The sequence below is a fragment of the Pipistrellus hanaki genome (genome assembly GCF_964339955.1).
Source record: "Pipistrellus hanaki genome assembly, chromosome: 5".
Classification (NCBI taxonomy): domain Eukaryota; kingdom Metazoa; phylum Chordata; class Mammalia; order Chiroptera; family Vespertilionidae; genus Pipistrellus; species Pipistrellus hanaki.
The window spans coordinates 76,219,201-76,241,644 of NC_140507.1; the positions used below are offsets into that span (position 1 = coordinate 76,219,201).

Here is a 22,444-nt window from a genome sequence, read left to right on the forward strand (position 1 = left end):
ACCGGAATCAAACCGGGGACCCTTCAGTCCACAGGCCGACACTGTCCACTGAGCCAAACCGGCTAGGGTTGAACATCCTATTTAATGAGAATAATATGCTCTGATAGGGTCAGGTAGGCAGAGGGCAGCAGCTAACATTTTGATCTAAGGAGTCACAAGACTTCTGGTTTCGAATTCTGACCCCATCATGGCCTTGCTGCGTGACTCAGAGCTAACCACTCTCCTCTCTGGACCTTGCTTTCCATCTGTAAGAGGGATTCGGTGAATCCCCTCGCCACTCCCCGCACGGCAGAAGCAGCCTAGAAAAAAGGCTCACCATACGGGTGCTGTTGTCCTGTTCTAAGAGCTTTCAGACTTGTTTCTTAGCAGAGGGACTATGCAAATAATAACCTTACGCTGGCTTGTATAGTAATCTGCCCACTGGCCGGAGCCCCTCGCTTTCACGGAGTAAGTGACAGAGGCCGGGGCCTTCCCAAAGCCACAGCGCACGTCGCAGGCACACAGCTCCCATTCTCATACTCAGTTCTCCATGCCGCCTGCCTCGCTGACGCCACTCCCCAAGTGGTATATGTGGGGCTGATGGGCACATGGATGATCCGAGGGGCGTGGTGGTTGTGTTCCTTGTGGGACAAGGAAACTGACATTCAGTCATTTTCCTCAAGTCAGACAGCTGGGGGGTGGCATGGCCAGCGTCTCGCTGCCCCATCCTGAGCGTCTCCCTCTTGCCAGTGCCCCCAGGCTGGAGTCCCCTTCCCTGCAGCCGTGTCTCTGTCCTGGTCTGCATCTCCATTCCAGCCACACCAGCTTCCTCGCTGGCCTTCCAACAAACACTGGGTCCTGCCCCAGGTCTTTGCGCTTGCTGTTCCCTCACTCTGGAGTGTTTGTTCCTCCTGACCCATGGTCTCCCTTCCTTCCTTCTTGTCTTTCTGGCCCAGCTCAGATGTCCCCTCGTTGGACTGGCCTGCTCCCACCACCACAGCTAAAACCAGCTCTCCAGTAACCTGCAGTCATCCACCTAATGTTCACTCTCTGTGGGCACCGTCCAGGCCATGTACTCACGTGTTCATTCATTAATTTATACATTTTATTATCCATTTAGTCTAAGGTGACCGCTTTTGGCGGGACAGTCCAGATTTTTAACAATTTGTCCCGCGTCCCTTGGTATTTTAAAAAAGTGCCGATTGGCTGAAACTGGTTTGGCTCAGTGGATAAAGCATCAGCCTGTGGACTGAAGGGTCCCAGGTTCGATTCCGGTCAAGGGCATGTACCTTGGTTGCGGGCACATCCCCGGTAGGGGGTGTGCAAGAGGCAACTGGTCGATGTTTCTCTCTCATCAACCTTTCTAGCTCTCTATCTCTCTCCCTTCCTCTCTGTAAAAAATCAATAAAATATATTTTGTTTAAAAAAAATCGGGACTGTCCCATCAAAAGCGGGAAATCTGGTTACCTTAATTTTAGTCAACATTCACTGGGCGTCCATCATGTGCCAGGCCATGTTCTTGGCCCAAGGGGTACAGCAGCAAACAGCGCAGACAAAAACTGCAGTACTTACTTCTAGAAGACAAAGCAAACAGTAAAGAAGCGAAATATAGATTATGTTCAGTAAGTAGTATTTTTAAATTACATTTTTATTGGTTTCAAAGAGGAAAGGTTAGGGAGAGAGAGAGAGAGAGAGAGAGAGAGAGAGAGAGAGAGAGAGAAACATCAATGATGAGAGAGAACCATTGATCGGCTACGGCTGCCTTCTGCACGCCCCACACTGGGGATTGAGCCTGAAACCTGGGCATGTGCCCTGACCCGGAAGTGGACTGTGACCTCTTAGTTCACTAACTTAGTTCGTCACTAACTTAGTTCACAGGTTGACACTCAACCACTGAGCCATGCCAGCCGGGCAGTAGTATGCTTTTCAGAAAGGGAGGTATGAAATCTTATGACAGCGGTTGGTATGGGGAAGCCTTCTTAAGGAGCCTACTTTTGAGCTGAGGCCTGAAGGAGGTGAAGGGGAGCCGTGCAAAGGCTCTGAGGCCGGAATGTGCAGGGAATGCTGAGGGAGCAGCGAGGAGGCCTCTGTGGCTGGAGGGAGGACAGAGAGGGAAACAGACCGAGGGGCAAAGCCAGGAGCCGGGGACCAGGGCAGAGGTGAATGCACTGGTCCAGGCAAATGATAAGTGGGGCTGGCCAAAGACAGGCTGAGAAGTGGGCCAATTTTTTTTTTAAATACATTTTATTAATTTTTATTTTTTTTTTACAGAGAGGAAGGATGAGGGATAGAGAGCTAGAAACATCAATGAGAGAGAGAAACATCAATCAGGTGCCTCCTACACACCCCCAACAGGCGATGTGCCCGCAACCAAGGTACATGACCGGAATCGAACCTGGGACCCTTGAGTCCGCAGGCCGACGCTCTATCCACTGAGCCAAACCGGTTAGGGCCAATTCTGAATAGATCTGAGCAGGGAGGCTGATTTGAGGGGCCGTGGGAAAAGCAGAGTCAATGAGAACCCCACAACTTGGCGTGTGCATCGTTGCTAGGCTAACCTATTGGAAGCCCAGCCCTCCCGTGTCATCTCCATGAAGCACAGGTCATGGACCGTCGCGGTCACTAACGTGTCCCCAGCACCTGCCAGCCCACGGAGCCTGGCTCACGGAGGCTCTCCGTACTGCAGATCCCTACAGTTCTTCGTCTCCCATCTCTTTTGGGGTGTCTCTCTCTTCAGAGTCCTCTATCTGTCCCTCATTTCTGCCAGGAGGTCCCTTGGGCCCCTTGTCCCTCTTCACCTTCCCAATGCCACCCCAGCCCCCCTGACCCGGCTCCTGCCGCCCCTGCAGCTTCGAGGCGGAGAATGGGCCGGCCCCGTCGCCCGGCCGCAGCCCCCTGGACTCGCAGGCGAGCCCGGGCCTCGTGCTGCACGCGGGGGCGGCCGCCAGCCAGCGCCGCGAATCCTTCCTCTACCGCTCCGACAGCGACTACGACATGTCGCCCAAGACCATGTCCCGGAACTCGTCCGTCACCAGCGAGGCGTGAGCACCCCCCAGCCCCACCCGCCAGCTCTGCCAGGCCTGGCCCTTTCACCAGCTGCCCTTCCCAGCAAGGAGGGGGAGCACTGCCCGCCCCCAGAGGAGGGTAAACAGCCCCCTCCCCCATCAGGAGCTCAGTCCCTTTCTAGATGTCCATCCAGTGAGTGCCCACCCTGCCTCTGCCCCCCACCCAGCCACCCCTAGACCCTCCCTCAGCTCAAGCCTCTACCCTTGTTCATATAGTCCCACCTCCCCAACGCACCCATTGGCTGCTGGGGCCAGGCCTCACCTCAGCCTGTGTCTCTAGCAAGGAGGGGAGACCCCCCCCACAGTGGAGCCCCTCCCGGCCACTGCTGCCTCCCAGTGTCCACTTCTGCTGACCATCCTCCCCTCCCCTCCGCCAGCCTTTCCTAAGCCGATTCCCTCATCACTGCCACCTCCAGAGGTGTGAGCACCCCCAGACCTGCTTAGCCCCCTCCCCTCTCATTGGATCCTCCCGCCCTGCCTTACTCAACAAGGTACCCATCTCGAACGCCCCCTCAGGCCCCTTTCTGCCCTACTCCCCTCCCCACCCACTGCTCTCACCTACCCCCACCACCGGAGCCCTTCTCCCCGACCACCATTTCCTTCAGGACCGGCCCCTGCAGCATGCTCACTCTTGGGAGGTGTAAGTGCCCTCGAGCCCCCTCCCTGCCCACCAGGCTCTCTGGGCCCGGCCCCCACAGAGTGTCTGTCCAGGAGAGTTGCTTCTCTGGCTGCCCACCCCCTCTCCTCCCAGGGGCCCCCGCGCGGACCCCTGACGCAGCCCTGTCCTTGGTTGTAGGTATGCAGAGGACCTCATTGTGACGCCGTTCGCCCAGGTGAGGCCTCGCCCCTAAGGAGGGAAGGGACGCCAAGCCTCCCCCACACTTGGGGACGGGCCCGTCCCCTCTCCTCACTGCCGTCCCCGCTCCCAGGTGCTGGCCAGTCTCCGGAGTGTTCGCAGCAACTTCTCCCTCCTGACCAACGTGCCCGTTCCCAGCAACAAGTAAGTTGAGCCGGGCCCCAGCAGCCACGATCGATCGCAAAGCTACGCACACCTGGGTTCCACCCTGGGTCCTGCCTTGTGACCTCAGGCAGGCGCTCGATCTTCCTGCTCAGGTGACAGCTCCCTCTGAGCCAGTAACCTGGGGCCATGCAAATGCCCGAGACACAGAAACTTTTATAAAGAAAGAGCGGGGGTTCCAGATGCCGGCTGGTGAGACCATAGGCGGCCAGCCGCCCCAGCCTCAGGGCCACTCCCGCCCTGACGCTAACTTGCTGGACAGCTAGGATCCTGCGGAGTATCTGTTCCCCTTCATAAAATAAGAACTTAATAGCTCCTCCATTAGACGGCTGCTGGGAGGAGTCCAGAAGATGATACGGGGAAAGTCCTAAAACATTGCCCAGCACATAGTACGTGCTCACTAAATAGAAGTACTTCTTATTTGGGTCAGGGTGTGGCTGAGAGCTGCTGGTCCCTCTGGGAGTGGGGGGTGGGGTGGGGGGGAAGGGACTTGGGGCGAGAGGGGGAATGGAAGGAAGCAGGAACTTTGGAGACACAAGAGCTGACCCTACTGCTGACTGGCCATGTAGTCCAGGAAGCTGGTTCACCTCCTTGAACCTCAGTTCCCGTCTGTAAAATGGGTTCTGTGAGAGGCTGCAGAGGACATGGCAGCGTGCCTGGGACACACTGAGCGCTCAGCAAAAGGAATATTGGCACCACGCACGGAGAGGGGTAGCCGGGACCTGGAGGGGCCCATGCTGGCACTGGAGCCCCATCTCTTTGCAGGCGATCCCCACTGAGTGGCCCAACCCCGGTCTGCAAGGCCACACTGTCAGGTAAGCCCAGGGATAGTGGAAAAGGGCCCCTCTTACTGGTAGTTGATTCACCATCCCCTTTCCCAGTACTCCACTCACCTGGCAGACCCCCATGGCCACGGGCGGGGCCTCCGAGGGCCTCCCTGTGGGTCCTGTCAGTCATCGCCCCCGCCGCCCCTCCTCCAGAGGAGACCTGTCAGCAGCTGGCCCGGGAGACGCTGGAGGAGCTGGACTGGTGTCTGGAGCAGCTGGAGACCATGCAGACATACCGCTCAGTCAGCGAGATGGCGTCCCACAAGGTGTGTGGACCTCCGCCAGTGGGGGAAGGGAGGGGCAGTCCCTGGGTGGGGCTGTGGGTGGGGCTGTTCCTAGGCAGAGCCTGTGGGGTGGGCCCTGGGGCGGGGCTAGCCACAGGGCGGTGCCAGTGGGCAGGGCCAATCTGTGGTTAGGGCTATAGGGTGGGGGCACAGCTTCTATAGATTGTTACTTCTCCCAGGACCTAGGAGGCCTGGTGTGTGTGTGTGTGTGTGTGTGTGTGTGTGTGTGTGTGTGTACATCTGTCCATAGACAATCATGTTTCTTGGGGAGGGGTCGCGTGCTTGTATGGTCTACAGGTATGTACCTGTGGCTGTGAGTCTTTGTGGCTGTCCATTTGTTGGCTACACACTTGCGGGGGGGCGGGGAGGGAGGGGGGAGTTTCCAAGAGACTGTCAGGAACGGAGTACACATGTGTACCTGTGGATGGTGTGTGGGTGTGCACAGGCGATTGTGCAGGGTAGTGTGTGGGTCTGTGCCAGAGGGCTGTGTATGCCTGCATTTGCCCAGGTGAGACCTGGCCCCTAAGATGGTGCCAAATGAGTTGATCCACATTTGTGGTGTGTCTCTCCATGTGTTTGTGGCTCTCTGCGTGTGCTTGCACATGTACGCGTGTGCTTGCACATGTACGCGTGTGCTTGCAGGGCTGCAGGGGCGGGTGCAGGGCCTCCATGGATCCCCATTCAGAAAGTAGGCAGAGTGAACGCTGCTCCCTGGAGTTGTGCGGCGTAGTGGCAGGCCCCGTGGGAGGAGGCATCTCGGGAAATGAATGTACAGGTGGGGGTGTCTGTATTGGGGCGGTGCCTATGCCTGTGGGGGAGATTTGTCTGGGAACAAATAAATCTGAGGGTAATTGTGCCTCCGAGGGTGTGTTGAGTATCTGAGCATGTGACTGCATCTCTGAATGTGAATCTGTGAGTGTGTCTGTGTGTGTGTGTGTGTCTGTGTGTGTGTCTGTGTGTGTACTCCCTTATGGATTTGTCAGGGTATGTTTGTGTCTAAGGGCATATAGGTATTCATGTTTGTTTGAGTGTGTGTGTGTGTGTGTGTGTGTGTGTGTGTGTACTCCCTTATGGATTTGTCACGGTATGTTTGTGTCTAAGGGCATATAGGTATTTATGTTTGTTTGAGTGTGTGTGTGTGTGTGTACTCCCTTATGGATTTGTCAGGGTATGTGTTTATAAGTGTGCCCCCTATCTGAGTGTGTGTCCCTCGGTGTGTGTCTCCATGTCTGGGTGTGGGTCTGTGTTCTTGGAAGGGGTGTGTCTGGAGGCATTTGTATCTCTGTGTATTCAGCTATATACCTACTAAGCTGTGACCCATCAGAGTTGTGACTGTGTGTGTGTGTGCATGTGGTCAGTGTAGTGCCAAAAGCATCCGGATATCTGTGTGTGCTCAGTGTGTCAAGTGCCTGGCTGTGTTCGTGTGGAGGGTATGTCTCAGAGTGTGCGTATGTCTGTGCGTGTGGGGAGCATCTGGGTGTGTGTCTGTGTCTCTGGGTGTGTCCATGGAGGAGGCATGTCCTCGAGGGGGTGTGCACTGCCCTGCCTATCCCTGCAGCCCCACCAGGGCCTGGCCGAGGTCTGTGGGCTCTGATGCCCCTTTAACGCCCCCCCCCACCCCCGGCGCCAGCTGACATCACATGCCGCCTGCCAGTGCTGCAGTGAGCACGCACACACAGGCGCACAAACGGAGCCCTGAGCCTCTGAAGCCGCCTCCCGGGACCCTCGCCCTGCCCCTCCATGGGCAGCGGTCCCTGGCCACCTCCGGCCACTGCTGTGCAGGGGCCCAACGAGGCCGGGGGCCGGCAGACCATGTAACCAGGGCTGCCCCGGGAGCGCGGAGGGGAAGGGAGCCCCCAGCCCTGCTGGGCCGGCCCAGGCCCCTCCGCGGCTCCCCCTTCCGCTGCCCACCTGCCCGGCACCCCACCCCCGCCCCAGACGGTGGCCGTTCACCCCGGGACTCCCCAAGCTCTGCCTCTGTGTGCGGCAGCCCTGAGCAGGGCGAGACTCCAAGATGCCCTTGGTGGATTTCTTCTGCGAGACCTGCTCCAAGCCATGGCTGGTGGGCTGGTGGGACCAGGTAGGGGACCTCCGGGGGGTGGATGGGCAGGAGACCCTCCGACCTCTGACCCCTCAACCTCTGGTCTGAGCCGGTGTGTTCAGCTGTGCACGTGTGTGGCCTGGAAATGAATGCTTACGCCTGTGTCTCTGTGTGCGGCCCGGGGCCGGGGGTAGAGGGTGGGTGGCTGGGGGTGTGGATCTCTCCAGGTGTGGCTGTCAGTACACACGTGTGTGTCTGCGGTGGTAAGGGGCCACCTAACCATATACTTGTTTGCCCGGGTCATGGGGTAGCCCTGTCTGAGATCCTGTGGCTCCGGTTGTTTTGTGTGTTGGACATGTTTGTGAGTCCAGAGCTACATGGCTTTTCGGGGGCATGTGACCTCGAGTGTCAGTGACCACCTTAGCGCACATGCCCCTCGAGGTATGTGTCTGAGGCTGTGTGAACTGGGTAACACAGAAATCTGTGTGCGGTTTGTGACTTTGTGGGTCCATCTTGCTTGCGCGGGTGCGTGTGTCTGAGCGTGTGCCTGTGAGTGCGTGTGCGTGTGTGTGTGTGTGTGTGTGTGTCTTTATGTGTGCCCGGGGTCTCTAGGCAGCACTGGGTGGAGTAAGTGCCCGTCCAGTGTGGGTACTCAGGCTTACCCTTCCTGCCCAGTGTCCTAGCGTCGGCTTCTGCTTTTGGGGTGCTTTGGCAGCTCAGGGGCGGGGTGCGGATGCCCTTTCTCCTCCTTGCACAATGTCACAGCAGATGCTGTGTGAAGTAGCGTGGGGGCACCAGGAGAGGCCCCCAAGCCCAGCGCTGGGCATATTACATTCATGTGTGACCTGTCGCCCCCGGAGGCTAGGGAAGAGGGGGCGATGATGGGGAAACCCCTCTGCCCGGTGACCAAACTAGGGCTTCCGAAGCCCACTATTGTCCCCTGCTCCCGACAAACCTTTTCTCCCCCCAGAACTTGGGAACTGTGGCCCCTCCTTCCCAACTGGGCTGAGTGCGGAGGCCAGGACTCCCAGGGAGTGGGGTCCATGCCAGGGGCCAGGAGTAGCTCTGGGAAGCCAAGGGTTAAAGGGCCTGCAGCCTACCCCGCCTTTCCCCCAAGCTCAGAAGCTGGTTGGAAGGGGAGTTGCTAAGGAGACTCCCATCTCCATGGCAATGGGATTCTCCTGGTACCTCATTGGCTTCCTGTTAGGAGCCCCTCCCTTCCACAGTGCCCCTCTGGCTCCTCCTGGGGGAGGCGGGGAGGGGGGAGTATGGGCAGGGGAGCCCCACTCCTCAGGCACGGAGAGTATGCCCAGTCCTGACTCCCAACCCTGGGGGCTCCCTCCGGGAGCTGGAGGAGAGGAAGGGCCGGCCCCGCCCCTGGGCAGCGTGCTGGGGGCTCTGTTGTCTGAACAGAGAAGTAGGAGGGACTCATGGAGTCCTCAGAAGTTTCTTGGGCGAGGCTGACTTCCCCCCCTTTCCCTCGACTCCCTCTTTCCTCCCTTCTTGCCTCCTTCACCTTAGTTCAAGAGGATGCTAAACCGGGAACTCACACACCTGTCAGAGATGAGCAGGTCAGGAAACCAGGTCTCTGAATACATCTCCACCACATTCCTGGGTGAGTGAGGGGCAGCCCGCGCAGGGGCGCACACCTGCTGGAGGGGTCCCCAGACCTTGGGTCCCCATTGCCCACCTTTGCCCGAGGGACTCTGACTCAACTCTCCAAAGGTCAAAGTCACCGTGTTCAAGAGTTCCCGGACTCACAATGCCCCCAAATCCACTTCTGTAGAACACCACGTTTAAACATCTCTCCCAACCGAAAAGCTCTCCCAAACCCACTGGGACCCCAATGGAACTCTGAAGCTCATGACCCCAAGAAACCCCCAAACTCAAGTAGAAATCCTAAACGTGATGATGCCTCCAGGCTGAGCCCTGGCCGCGTGGCTCAGTTGGTTGCAGGTTGTCCTGTTGCGCCACCCGGGCTGTGAGCTCGATCCCTCCTTGGGCACCTGCTGGAGCCAACTAATGAACGCATGAATGGGGGCTTGGCAAGTCTGTTTCTCTCTCTCTCTCTCTCTCTCTCTCTCTCTCTCTCTCTCTCTCTCTCTCTCTCTTCTCTCTCTTAAACCAATACTTTTAAAAAAGAAAAGAAAATGCCTCCAGGCTGCAAAGCCCCACAAAAGTCAATAGCATCTGCAAGCTTGGAGTCCCCCAAATTAAGAAGAACCCCCCCAAATTCAAGAGTGATGTCTAAACTCAGGAGGGTTCTCAAACATAAGGAAATTTCTGCCCTGAAGAATCCATAAAAGACCTGCAAACTAAATAAAAAACCTTCAAGCTGAAAAGTCTCCCAAATTCAGTAATATCCCCGAACGTTAGCTGTCCAAACTCAACAGCCTTCCAAAGAGATTCCCCAAACTGAGGATCAGTTCCTCTCCGTGGCACCCTAATACAGAATACCCCGCATTCATTGGAACCCTCAAGCTCACCCTACCCTCTGAACTCAAGAGCCCACGCTGAGAATATCCCTCACAAACTCAGGATTTCACCCTCACAGTTCATCACCAAAGATTCCCAAAGTCAGGGCATGTGTACACCCCACCCCAAGTTTAAGAGAAGGTTCTGATTTTCAAATGCTCCCACCAGTGGGGATGTGGCTGTGCCGGGTTCTGAGATCCAGCCAATGGGAGTGTGGCAGGCAAATGACCCAGCAGGGCCCTGTCATTGGCTGGGGAGGCCCAGGTCACAATGGGTGGCCCTGACTGGGTTCTGGAAGCCCTTGAAAGCTGGAAAAAGGCTCCAGGGCCTACTGCCAGGCAGACGGATGTTACGCAGTAGGGGGGTGGGGGGGTCCACCGAGCCAGAGACCCCCCTTTCCTCCCTCCTCCCAGCACTGGCTACCCCCACCAGTACTCTCTGTCACCATGGAGGTGTCTTCCCAGCCACCTCCAATCAGGGCAGGCAGCTTCTCTCTCTAACATCCCCACCCCACTTCCTTCCCATGCTGCTCTCTCCCCCCCGCCCCCCCCCAAACCTTGCGATTGGACTGGGGCCACCCCCCAGGTCCTGGCAGGCTCCAAAGCCCCCACTCCAGCCCTCCAACTTCCCCGAAGACTTCCTCCCTCCCTCTGGTTTCCAGCTCTGGGTAACCAGCAGCAGGACACCCAGAGGGGTCTTCTGTCCTGGGCAGAACTCCCCCCAGCTAATGGGGTGGGGGCTGAGGGCCAGCGGAGGGAATCTCTGAGGGGGACCCATGCTGACGCTCCTCCGTCTTCTACAGACAAGCAGAATGAAGTGGAGATCCCATCACCCACAACGAGGGATGGAGAAAGGGTGCCTCGGCCGCGACTCTCCCACCGGCCCCCGCCCCCAGAGCCACAGTTCCAGCCCATGTCTCACATCACGGGGGTGAGGAAGATGACGCACAGCAGCAGCCTGACGGACGCCAGCATACCCCGCTTCGGGGTGAAGACAGACCAAGAGGAGCTCCTGGCCCAAGTGGGTGGGGGCCCCGCAGGGGCTGGGCTGGCGAGGGGCAGGGGCTCCTGGAGAAGGACTGGGTGGTGGGTCAGCCCAGTGGTCGGCAAACTCATCAGTCAGCAGAGCCAAATATCAACAGCACGACGATGGAAATTTCTTTGGAGAGCCAAATTTTTTAAACTTATATTTCTTCTAACGCCACTTCTTCAAAATAGACTCGCCCAGGCCGTGGTATTTTGTGGAAGAGCCACACTCAAGGGGCCTAAGAGCCGCGGGTGGCTCGCGAGCCGCTGTTTGCCGACCACAGGGTTAGCCTGAAATGAGGGCTGGGGTGGACGAATCCCCAGAGCGTTCCTATGAAGCCTTTCGTAAACCCACTCGGTGTAAAACGAAGCGGTTGCCCTTAACTGACGCGTCTTTATTTGGTTTAGGATCAAAACACTTAATCACATCCAGTTTTACACGAAGTGTAACACCCTTGCAAGCTCTCGTAGGCTTTTCTGATACTTGGGCCACATCTCGCCAATGGTTGCACAAAGTAAACTGAGATAAAGCACAGGTGCCCACAGACACAGTTCACGGCTCCGGGGCCTGGGTGCCCGGGAGCCGGGTGCGGTCCCGGGAAGGAGTTTGGCCGGGCTGCTCTCGCGGCTCGCGGCTCAGCGCTGCCGCCTGTGTAACCGCTGCTGCAAAGCAAACGCTAACCGCGGTTTTCTGTTGTGGCTTTCCACCTCTTTTTGTAAAGGCAAACGTCCTCTTTGGGTTTCCTTCGGTTAGCAGAAACAGGTACTAACGGAGGTCTGCCATAAAAGCGAGGGGCGCCCTAGCTGGTTTGGCTCAGTGGGTAGAGCGTCAGCCTACAGAGTGAGGGGTCCCGGGTTTGATTCCTGCCAAGGGCACATGCCCGGGTTGCAGGCTCGATCCCCAGTAGGGGGCGTGCAGGAGACAGCCAATCAATGATTCTCTCTCATCATTGATGTTGCTATCTCTCTCTCCCCCTCTCCTTTCCTCTCTAAAATCAATAATATATATAAGCAAGTTGCATAACATGAACTTCCTGAGATTCTTGGGAGTAGGAGGGAAAGGAGCTAAGCAAGGAGGTGGTCTCCCTCAGCCTGGCCTCAGCTGGACCTCACGGGAGTTGTGAACAGCACTCAAGTCCACCTTGAGTTGGGGGAGCGCTGGCCTCCGTAGCCCTGTGTCCTCACTGGCTGCCCCAGGGTGGACGGCACACCCCCTCCATGTAGCTCCTGTGGGGACAGAAGCAGTTTTCTGGAGCATGGGGCAGCTGTGAGCCTGAGAAGCAATAGTCCCCGCCGCTAGGAGGTGGGCCAGTGGTCAGTGACGGGGATCTGGGCAGGACCCCAGCAGTGTGCGCGGCAGGCCAGACCCGGGTTTGGCGTCTGACCCTCCCGAGAGACCCCGAGCCAAGGGGCCCTCACACTGGTTTGTACAATAGACGTGCTGCTCTCCCAGTGGCTCACTCAGCTGCCACGTATTGTCGCCGTCTGTGAGCTGACCCTGGCCAGAACTGCCCTTCGGTCCCCCAGTGTTCAGCTGGCTCTGTTCTGGGTCCTGGAGAGACATGGGAAACGAGCCCATGTTTCTTCCCTCCTGGCACCCAGGAGCGGTTTAGCTCGAGGCTCCAGGGTCTGGGGTAAGTCACATCCCTTCCCCGCCCCTGTCAAACCAGACCCAGGGCCTAGTGCAGTACCCGGCAGGTCATAAGCGCTCCACAAACAGTCGCTGTGGTTGCTTTGCTGTTTCTCAGCCCAGTAGGATCTGGGCTGTAAATTCTGTACCACTGAGCATGCCACCCTCCGGGCCAGCAATGATGGCGCTGCCCTCAGACCTAAGCCCTCACAGGCTCCTGACGTCTGGCTGCCTCCTCCTCCAGGAACTGGAGGACCTGAACAAGTGGGGCCTGAACATCTTCCACGTGTCAGATTATGCCCGGGGCCGCTCCCTCAGCTGCGTCATGTACACCATATTCCAGGTAGGGGCAGGGTGCGGGAGGGGGCCAGGGTGGGGAGCTGAGGGCTAGTGGGGTCACCGCCCCTCCCCCACACCTGACCTCAGGAACGGGACCTCCTGAAGAAGTTCCACATCCCGGTGGACACGATGGTGACATACATGCTGACTCTGGAGGACCACTACCACCAGGACGTGGCCTACCACAACAGCCTGCACGCCGCCGATGTGCTGCAGTCCACCCACGTGCTGCTGGCCACGCCTGCGCTGGACGTGAGCACCCCCTCACCCCGTCCCCCTCACCCCAACCCAACCCCGCCCCTCTCTGACTGCCCAGACTGCCCATCTCTGGTCTGTTCATCCCTCTGACTCTGGGTCTCTGACCTCCGCCTCTCTCTGACCCCGGTTCCTCTCTCTGACCCTTCTCTTTTTCTCTCTGACCCCCCATCTTTCTAACCCCGTGTCTCTCTGCCTCCCTCCCTCTGCCCCCAGGCTGTATTCACGGACCTGGAGATCCTCGCAGCCCTGTTCGCGGCTGCCATCCATGACGTGGACCACCCTGGCGTCTCCAACCAGTTCCTCATCAACACCAGTGAGTGGCCCTCCACGGGGGCGCGGCCTGTTGGGCTGGAGGGGGGTGGGCACCCGTGGGCGCTCGCTCCCCCTGACCGTCCGCCCCGCCCGCCCGGGCAGATTCGGAGCTGGCGCTCATGTACAATGACGAGTCGGTGCTGGAGAACCACCACCTGGCCGTGGGCTTCAAGCTGCTGCAGCAGGACAACTGTGACATCTTCCAGAACCTCAGCAAGCGCCAGCGGCAGAGCCTGCGCAAGATGGTCATCGACATGGTGGGCGGGGCGGGGGCAGAGCGGGGAAGGTTGCTCTGAGGGGTGGCGCCTCCGGAAGGTCTGAGTTTGAGACCCTGGGGGGAAAGAGTCTTTTGGCGGGACCTGTGGGGACCGGTTGTTCCCAGTGAACACTTGAGAAGCTCCGGAGTCCCTGGCCCCTGTGACAGCCCCCTTGTCCACAGGTGCTGGCCACCGACATGTCCAAGCATATGACCCTCCTGGCTGACCTGAAGACCATGGTGGAAACCAAGAAAGTGACCAGCTCAGGGGTCCTCCTGCTGGACAACTACTCCGACCGCATCCAGGTGCCCCCTTCACACATCCTATAGGAAGACTGACCCCCTCCCCCCTCCCCCCTGCAGACCTGGGTTGTTGCCCCTGGCTTAGCCTCCAGCTCTCTTCTTGCCCAGCTTCCTGTCTGTTTTTCTCTCTCCCCTCCCATCTCCCCCTTCCAATCCCCACCTCCTTTCCCATCTCCCCCCACTTCCTACCATCTCTCCCAATTCTTCCCTTCCTCAGTCCCTCCCTGGCCCCCCCTGCCCCTCTTCCCCACCATCTTCTCTCCCTCCCCTTCCCCTCCCCTCTCCCCCACTTCCCCTACCTCTCTCCATCTCCCCACACCTCCCTCCCTCCTTTTTCCTCCTTCCCCCTGCCCTTTCCTCCAGTAACCCCTTCTTACCTCCTCCCTCCTCTCCCCCACTCCTCTGCCCCTGTGTTCCTCTGTCTCTCTTCATCCTCCCCTTGCCCACTCTCCCCGCAAGGGGGGAAGGTAAGGCAGCCTGAAGCCTCAGCCTGGGGCGGGAGGAGCATGGCCGCTGAGGGTCCCGTGCCCCGTGCAGGTCCTGAGGAACATGGTGCACTGTGCGGACCTCAGCAACCCCACCAAGCCACTGGACCTGTACCGCCAGTGGACAGACCGCATCATGGCAGAGTTCTTCCAGCAGGGCGACCGCGAGCGGGAGCGTGGCATGGAGATCAGCCCCATGTGCGACAAGCACACGGCCTCGGTGGAGAAGTCGCAGGTACCGCGCAGGGCCCCAGCCTCCCCCCTCCCCCGGCCGCCATCCACGCCCGGAGCGTCTAGCCTCCAGAAGGTCCTGACCTGCTTCAGGTCTTTGCTTTTTCTTTCGATGTTTGTTTATATTTTTAAAATATATATTTGTACTGATTTCAGAGAGGGGGAGAGAGATAGAAACATGGAGGATGAGAGAGAATCACTGATTGACTGCCTCCTGCAAACCTCTCCCTAAGGATCCAGCCAGCAACCTGAGCATGTGCCCTGACGGAGGATTGAACCATGACCTCCTGATTCATAGGTCAACGCTCATCCACGGAGCCATGCTGGCAGGGCATTCTTTTCTTTTTAAATATATTTTATTGATTTTTTTTTTTTTTTTACAGAGAGGGATAGAGAGTTAGAAACATCAATCAGCTGCCTCCTGCATACTCCCTACTGGGGATGTGCCGGCAACCAAGGTACATGCCCTTGACCGGGATCGAACCTGGGACCCTTCAGTCTGCAGGCCGACGCTCTATCCACTGAGCCAAACCTGTTAGGACGAGGGCATTTTCTATCTTGATGGGAAATACACAGCATTTTCTCCTCCACAGAACAACCAAACTGAGCCTCTGGCACACGCATCCTCAGACAGTTCTAACTCGTTTGCAGCAACTGCCATAGTATCCCTTACGCGTAGCTGGCCCTTCGTTACAGGCCTTATGCTGATTCAGCCTGTTTCTGATATCCTAACTTGGCCAGTGAATTGGTCCCTGGTTTTTAGAAGTTTTTGAAATGAGATGCATTGACTTGTCTGCTAGTGCATGTGCTGATTAATTTAACAAGAGCGACAGGAATGCCCTTTCATAACAAACTCAGCCCTTAAGTGTGAATGTAAGAGCTTCTCACCCTCCCCACTTCTAGTCTCCTCCCAGTGAGACCCACCTTTCCCAGTTTGGTGCGTATGCCCTTCTAGACTGGGATTGCCCAGCCTTGGCTGTGTTGGCATTTGGGGCCAGATCCTTCTCAGATGCATCTCATGGTGTTGAGCGGCATCCTTGGCCTTCACCCACTAGATGCCAGGAACACCCTCCCCTTTCTGGGCATAACAATCAAAAATGTCTCCAGACATTTTCAAGTGTCTCCTGGGCCTTGCAAATCATCCCCACCCTTGATGAAAGCCAGTTTCATCCTTTTATTATATAGTCACTAGAGACCCAGTGCACAGATTCGTGCACTGGTGGGGTCCCTCGGCCTGGCCTGCGCCCTCTCGCAATCCAGGACCCCTCGGGGGATGTCAGAGAGCTGGTTTTGTCCTGATCCCACAGGCCAGCTGAAAACTACATTTCCCAGTCTCCCTTTTATTTTATTTTTTTGTTATTTTTTTTAATACATTTTATTGATTTTTCACAAAGAGGAAAGGAAAGGGATAGATAGCTAGAAACATCGATGAGAGAGAATCATCAATCAGCTGCCTCCTGCAATCAATGTACATGCCCTTGACCGGAATCGAACCCGGGACCTTTCAGTCTGCAGACCGACACTCTATCCACTGAGCCAAACCGGTTTCGGCTCCCAGTCTCCCTTTTAAATGTTGTTAGATCCCTCAGCATGGTGGTGCCATCTTCACCACTGCGGCCACAGGGTCATTATCCTCCTTCTCCCTCCCCCAGGTGGGTTTCATCGACTACATTGTGCACCCGCTGTGGGAGACATGGGCTGACTTGGTCCACCCAGATGCCCAGGAGATCCTGGACACGTTGGAAGATAACCGGGACTGGTACTACAGCGCCATTCGGCAGAGCCCGTCGCCACCGCCCGAGGAGGAGCCGGAGGGGCCAGACCACCCCACCCCGCCCGACAAGTTCCAGTTTGAGCTCACGCTGGATGAAGAGGAGGAGGAGGTGGCGGCGTCCTCGGCCCGGGGGGCAGTTGCGGTGCAGGAATTATTCTCGGCTCTGGATGCATCCCCAGCGGAGGAACTGTTGGAAGTCGGTGGCCAAGATGCATCCGCGGAGGTGGAGGCGGAGGAAATGGCCTTGACACAGCGAGCAGACAGTGTGGCCGCGGGCCGGGATGGGTCCACGTCCCCAGATGTATGGGCAGATGCCCTGGGCTGCAGCGGCCCCCACGCCCTGTCTGCGGAGAGCCCCGCTCTGCCTGCCTTGAGGACCCCACCCACCCCGGAGGCTGCCCCGGGCCTCCTGGGCCTCCCCTCCAAGGCAGCCGAGGTGGGGGCCCAGAAAGAGCATCATCAGGCTGCCAAGAGGGCGTGCTGCGCCTGCACGGGGACACTGGGCGAGGACCCGCGCACACTCCCGGCCCCTGGCGGGTGGGGGTCTGCCGGAAGCCCTACCTGAGCCTCGGCCCCTACACCCTCTTACCTTTCCTGCCTCCTCTCACCGCCATCGTCCCCCGACTGCCTCCTTCACTGCCTCAAAGACTCTTCGGCCTCCTGAGAAAAAAGAAAACAGAAAAGTGGGGTTTTTTTCTCTTTTCTTTTTTTCCCCTTTCCCCCCACCCCCCAACCCAACCCCCGGGGCCACGTTTTGGAGGTGGGGCCTGGGGAAGGAGGGGCTGAGGTTCTGGAAGGGGTTTTATTTTTGGAATTTTCATTGTTACATTTTTAGAAAAAAAGAAGAAAAAAACAAACAAACAAACAAACAAACAAAAAACAGGATGAAACACAGCAACTGTAGATGCTCCTGTTCCCGGCTCTCCTGGTCCGTCTCCGACCGCTCCCCGCTCCCAGGCCCCAGGCCCAGTCTTCCAGCCTCAGTGGGCTCTCCACCTGAGCCCAAGCGGGCGTAAGGTCTCCTTCCAGGCTCGTCCTACATGTGGAGGGTTTCTAGACTCCAGCCAGGAAAAGCCATTCTGGGCAGGGGCCCAGCGGGGGGGCAGGTCACTGTGAGCGGCCCCAGCTCCAGCCCCTCTCAGGCTCACTGCCTCCCCGCCAAGTCTTCCACCTCATTTTGCACAAACCTGGCAATATTGACTCGGGGGCAGGCGTGAGGGATGCCGTACAACTTAGGAAGCTGGGCGGGGAAGGTGCGAGGGGGACACTTGCACCACCAGCCTGGGGTCTGAGCTCCGAGGAGGGCCTGGTCCTCCCTCCACTTGCCCCGCACCCCCCACCTTCCCCTTCCACTTTGGGTTCCGTTTGACTTTTCTCCATTTGGGGGGCACAGCTCCAAGCTGCACCCCCTGCTTCCAGCTGCTTCTCCTCTCGTTTCTGCCTTAATGATTCTCATGGCCATAGGAGAGGGTTGCAGTGGCTCCCACCTGCACCTTGGGGGGGGCGGGGCCAGACCCAGAGCCCCATCCCAGGCACCCCCCCAGCATCCTCCTGCCCCCCACTCCCTGGCCCTTCGCCCCAGGAGGAAGCAATAATGGCGTACGCCCACATTCCCTTCTGGGCCTCCCTCCCTGCCCTGCCACCAAAGCCATCTCTCCTCTGTCCCACCTTGCCAAGCCTCCCCCTCCTCCCCTAACCATTCCCCAAGCAATATGACAGACAGATGCAAGGCCGTTTCTCTCCAAGCCACGGGGGACTGTTCAGAGGAAGGACCCCCTCCTCCCCCTCCCCGGGGCCTGGGCCTGCGGTTGGGCGGGGCGGGGCCTCTCTCGTGGCCCCCCTCCCCCCATTCTGAGCTCACGGTACTGTAGCCTCCCCCTCCCTCCAGCCTTCCATCTGTCTGTCTGTCCCCCTGGGGAGTCCCACCCTCTCCCACCCTCATGATGCTGTACAGGGTTCACTTTTTGTAGCGCAAGTAGTTTCTGTCCTGGACCGGCAACCGGAGCGGGCCTTTTTTTGTTTTCTTGTTTTCCTTTCTTTTTGTTTGTACATACTGTAAGGTTGGTTTGTAAATTTATTCTACAGAGGCAAAAAGGGAAAATACAGCTGCCCTTCCCCCGCTGACCCAGTCGGGGAAGGCAGGGTGGGGGTCTCCCAGGCGGGAGAATCCCTATTCCTGTTGTATTATACCAACTGTACCATAGACCCCAAAAGGGTGGGCTCGGCGCTGTTGGACGGGGAGTCGGTTCATCCAGGGGGCGAGGGCTGGGCAGAGCCTGTCCCTCCCCCTGCCCAGGGCTGGGTTCAACTGGCAACAGTTGAGATGGACCATCCCACCCCCGTTCAGGGCTCCTCTCTCCATGGGAGGGAGGGGTGCACAAGACCCTCTCGGGAGGTACTCCAGTTTATCCACTTGGAGGGTCAATGAGTCCATTGATCGATAATCTTTCGATCTTGTCTCCAATTAAACCGAGGCTTTCACTGACCTTCCTGGCTCATGTGGCTTTCTTTCCCCGCTGCTCCTTGAGGTGCGCCTCTCCAGCACTGCCTGCCTGGGCGGGAGGTGAGGGAAGCGGGTTCTGACCCTGTCCCTCCCCAAGAACATGGAGCCTGAGGGGGGTGCAGGGAGCTTGGCGGAAAGCAGCTTCCGGGCGCGGGCTAGGTCCTGGCACAGGGAACTCCGGGTTGTAAAACGGAGGTGGAGACCATGCAGCCTTTGGAGGCCAGCAGGCCCCAGTAACCTCGCTTCTCCCGAACAGAACATGTCTGACACAACTCGGGTTCTTCTGGAATCTCAAAATCACCCCTGGAAGCCTCCGGCAGGCCTGTTGACACTTCTGGCTGCCAGGTCATGATAAAAGGTTTGGGGCAAATTCTGCCGCATAGACGTTAAACTTGATTACCAGGCACAAGAGCATCTACACCTGTACATCCCATGAATTCCCAGCATTCTGTCCATGTTGGTGTTGCAACTTTCATGTTGCATGAAAACAAAACCAAGGAGCAAACCTGAATAATTTAAAGGCAGGATTCTGTGTGGCTTTGGGCCTGGTAGTCTTATGGGTATCAGGCAAGCTGAATCCTCCAAATTAGTGACTGGACAAAGAACAGGCTTGGCTTATAAACTGTTTTCTAGTTTGTTCATATAAGGATAGGGAGTGAGTGAGTTTCATATTTTAACCAATCCACATATTTTAAAACTAATAATTCCACCCGTGGGAGTCCTCCCCCCACTTTTTTAAGACTTCTTTTTAAATATATATATATATATATATATATATATATATATTATTGATTTTACACAGAGAGGAATTAAGAGAGATAGAGAGTTAGAAACATCGATGGATCAGCTGCCTCTTGCACACACCCCCACTGGGGATGTGCCCGCAACCAAGGTACGTGCCCTTGACCGGAATCGAACCCAGGACCTTTCAGTCCGCAGGCCAACGCTCTATCCACTGAGCCAAACCGGTTTTGGCGGGAGCCCCCCTTTTTTTAACCTTTATCAGGCCAATGAGCCCCCAATTACACCTAATCAACGGTGCCGCCCTGGCCAGTGTGGCTCAGTTGGTTGGGCATTGTCTCATGTGCCTAAAGGTTCCCAGTTAGGGTATATGCCCAGGTTGGTTGATGTTTCACTCTCACATCCATATTTCTCTTTCTCTCCCTCCCCCTTCCTCTCTCTCTAAAAAATCTTAAATAATAAGAACACAAATGATGCTGGCATTCATAATGCTGAAGAGCAAAACTTCCCAGGTAGATAGAGGTATGGATAGGGGAAGTGTGTGTGATGTGGGCTTTTGGATTAGAATACTGGCTGCCTCTGGGATATAATAAGCAAACACACACACACACACATAGTATTTGAGTGGTTAAGCACCGTGTATATGTTACAGCTTGTGTGTTTTGAAACAAAATGAGGAGAGCTTCCTTGAATCTAAGGAAAAGTTGACACACCTACTCTGCCATCCATCACTAGCACCAGAGACCAGTTTGGATGTGATCTCTCTGACCTCAGTTGTCTCATCTGTAAAATGGGATAAAAAATCTCAGACTTATGGAGTCAGTGTTTTTTTTTTTAATATTTTTTAAAATATATTTTATTGATTTTTTACAGAGAGGAAGAGAGAGTTGGAAACATCGACCAGCTGCCTCCTGCACACCTTCCACTGGGGATGTGCCCACAACTGAGGTACATGCCCTTGACCGGAATCGAACCTGGGACCTTTCAGTTCGCAGGCCGACGCTCTATCCACTGAGCCAAACTGATTTTGGCTGGAGTCAGTCTTGAGCAATGCTGTCCAGTTGAAACTTTCTGTAATGGGAATGTCCTATGTCTGTGCCACTAGCCCCAGGTGGCTATTAAGCATTGAAATATCGCTAGTGCAACTGAGAAACTGGAGTTTTCATTTTCCTTTACATTAAGTAGCCACATGTGGCCGATGGCTACTGTATCAGACTGCACAGTTCTGGGACTTAAGTCTGAGAGGGATGGAGAGGATTTAGTGCATCTAGGTTTGTGTATGCTTGACTGTGGTTTAAAGATTCACAGTAGAGCCGAAACTGGTTTGGCTCAGTGGATGAACTAAAAGGTCCCAGCTTCGATTCTGGTCAAGGGCATGTACCCTGGTTGCGGGCACATCCCCAGTAGGCGGTGTGCAAGAGGCAGCTGATCGATGTTTCTCTCGCATCTATGTTCCTTTTTATTTTTTTTTTAAAGTATATTTTATTGATTTTGTACAGAGAGGAAGGGAGAGAGATAGAGAGCCAGAAACATCAATGAGAGAGAGTCATCGATCAGCTGCCTCCTGCACACCCCCCACCGGGGATATGCCCGCAACCAAGGTACATGCCCTTGACCAGAATCGAACCCGGGCCCCTTCAGTCCCCAAGCTGATGCTCTATCCACTGAGCCAAACCGGTCTTGGCACATCTATGTTTCTAAGTATCCCTCTCTCTTCCTCTCTTTAAAAAATCAATAAAATATATTATTTAAAAAAAAAAAAAAAGATTCACAGTAGATATCCTGGCCCAGAGGAGTGGAGGCAGCCTGGACCCAGAGAAGAGAAGCAACCCTGGAAAACTATCTAGAAGTTTCCAGAGAGTCTGAACTTTGTGCAAGAGGCAGAGAGGAGAACCAGCTCTTTCCCCAAGGGTGTTTCAAAGGGAGGCAGAGTCGGGGAAAGGGTATCAGGGTGGGGGTCAGGAGGCAACCATACTCCTCCCAGATTGCAGGCGATGGCCAGGTGGGCCCGGGTTAGCCTTCTTACTCCAGGCCTCAGTTTCCCCCAGTGTAAAAGGTCAGGTGTGATGTCCCCAATGTCTTCGGCGTTGGGACAAAGTTGACAGGCTGAGAATGTTGGTCAAAGGGCAGAGGTGGCATGTGACCATCACTGGCTCTGTAAAATCCTCGGGCAAAGATGACCAAGGGCAGGGAGGCCTTGTAATCTGAATAGGGCTGGGTAACCTGGAGAAGGGGTGGGGCCAGTTTATTCTCTGAAGTTGACATCAGCCCCTTGCAGGCTACAGAGTCTTAGGCAAACAGCTCCGCCTCTCCCAGCCTTTCCAGGCTCTGGTCTCATTATCTTGTTCACTCTCCATCGATCCTTGAGGTATGTACTATCATAGGCTCTATTTTGCAGGAGAGGAAACAGAGGCCAAGAAAGGATTTCACCATGTTGGGGAAATTCCGGGAAATAAGGCCAGGATCTCACTTTACCTGGTGCCTCTTCCATAATGATAGCTGCCTGATACTTTTATATTATTACCGCTATTTTATTTCACACACACAAAATCCTGAGATGTGGGTAATATTTTTCCCTCTTTCACAGCATAAAACCACAGGGAAGTAGAAATGAGAAGCACTGTTTTCCTTTTGTATCTATTGGCAAATAATGAATGTATAAACCATTCTGGGGTGGGCAAAGCATTTTTATAGCTCGTTAGTGCTCATGAAAGTTGACACACAGAACTTCCCAGGAGTGATCTGTTGATATTTATCAAAAACGTAATAACTGTGCATGCATTTTGGCCTGGCCATTGCAGTTTTAAAAGTACTTATCCTAAAGAAACAGCTGGATGAAAACTATAAGAAGCAGGTACAAAAGGCCCACTCTGGTGTAGGTCAGAAGATTAAAGAATT

The 22,444-nt window shown here is 56.0% G+C and overlaps 1 protein-coding gene across 5 annotated transcripts in view; it reads left to right on the forward strand.

Annotated features, from left to right (window-relative positions):
- The window catches only part of PDE4A (phosphodiesterase 4A), a 39,848-nt gene extending 21,061 nt beyond the window's left edge, over positions 1 to 18,787 (forward strand). For 2 of the 5 annotated variants that reach the window (XM_084885666.1, XM_084885665.1), the window contains exons 2-15: positions 2,829 to 3,020; positions 3,841 to 3,877; positions 3,974 to 4,044; positions 4,828 to 4,877; positions 5,043 to 5,155; positions 8,736 to 8,829; positions 10,492 to 10,709; positions 12,589 to 12,687; positions 12,771 to 12,935; positions 13,155 to 13,254; positions 13,356 to 13,510; positions 13,693 to 13,815; positions 14,350 to 14,532; positions 16,181 to 18,787. In XM_084885666.1, coding sequence (XP_084741792.1) covers positions 2,829 to 3,020; positions 3,841 to 3,877; positions 3,974 to 4,044; positions 4,828 to 4,877; positions 5,043 to 5,155; positions 8,736 to 8,829; positions 10,492 to 10,709; positions 12,589 to 12,687; positions 12,771 to 12,935; positions 13,155 to 13,254; positions 13,356 to 13,510; positions 13,693 to 13,815; positions 14,350 to 14,532; positions 16,181 to 16,867 — 2,287 coding nt within the window. In that variant the 3' untranslated portion in view covers positions 16,868 to 18,787. Of the gene's footprint in view, positions 1 to 2,828; positions 3,124 to 3,840; positions 3,878 to 3,973; positions 4,045 to 4,827; positions 4,878 to 5,042; positions 5,156 to 6,835; positions 7,254 to 8,735; positions 8,830 to 10,491; positions 10,710 to 12,588; positions 12,688 to 12,770; positions 12,936 to 13,154; positions 13,255 to 13,355; positions 13,511 to 13,692; positions 13,816 to 14,349; positions 14,533 to 16,180 lie in introns of those variants that run through there. The other 3 variants (XM_084885668.1, XM_084885667.1, XM_084885669.1) reach the window with 2 other exon arrangements.
- The last annotated feature ends 3,657 nt before the right edge of the window (positions 18,788 to 22,444 follow it).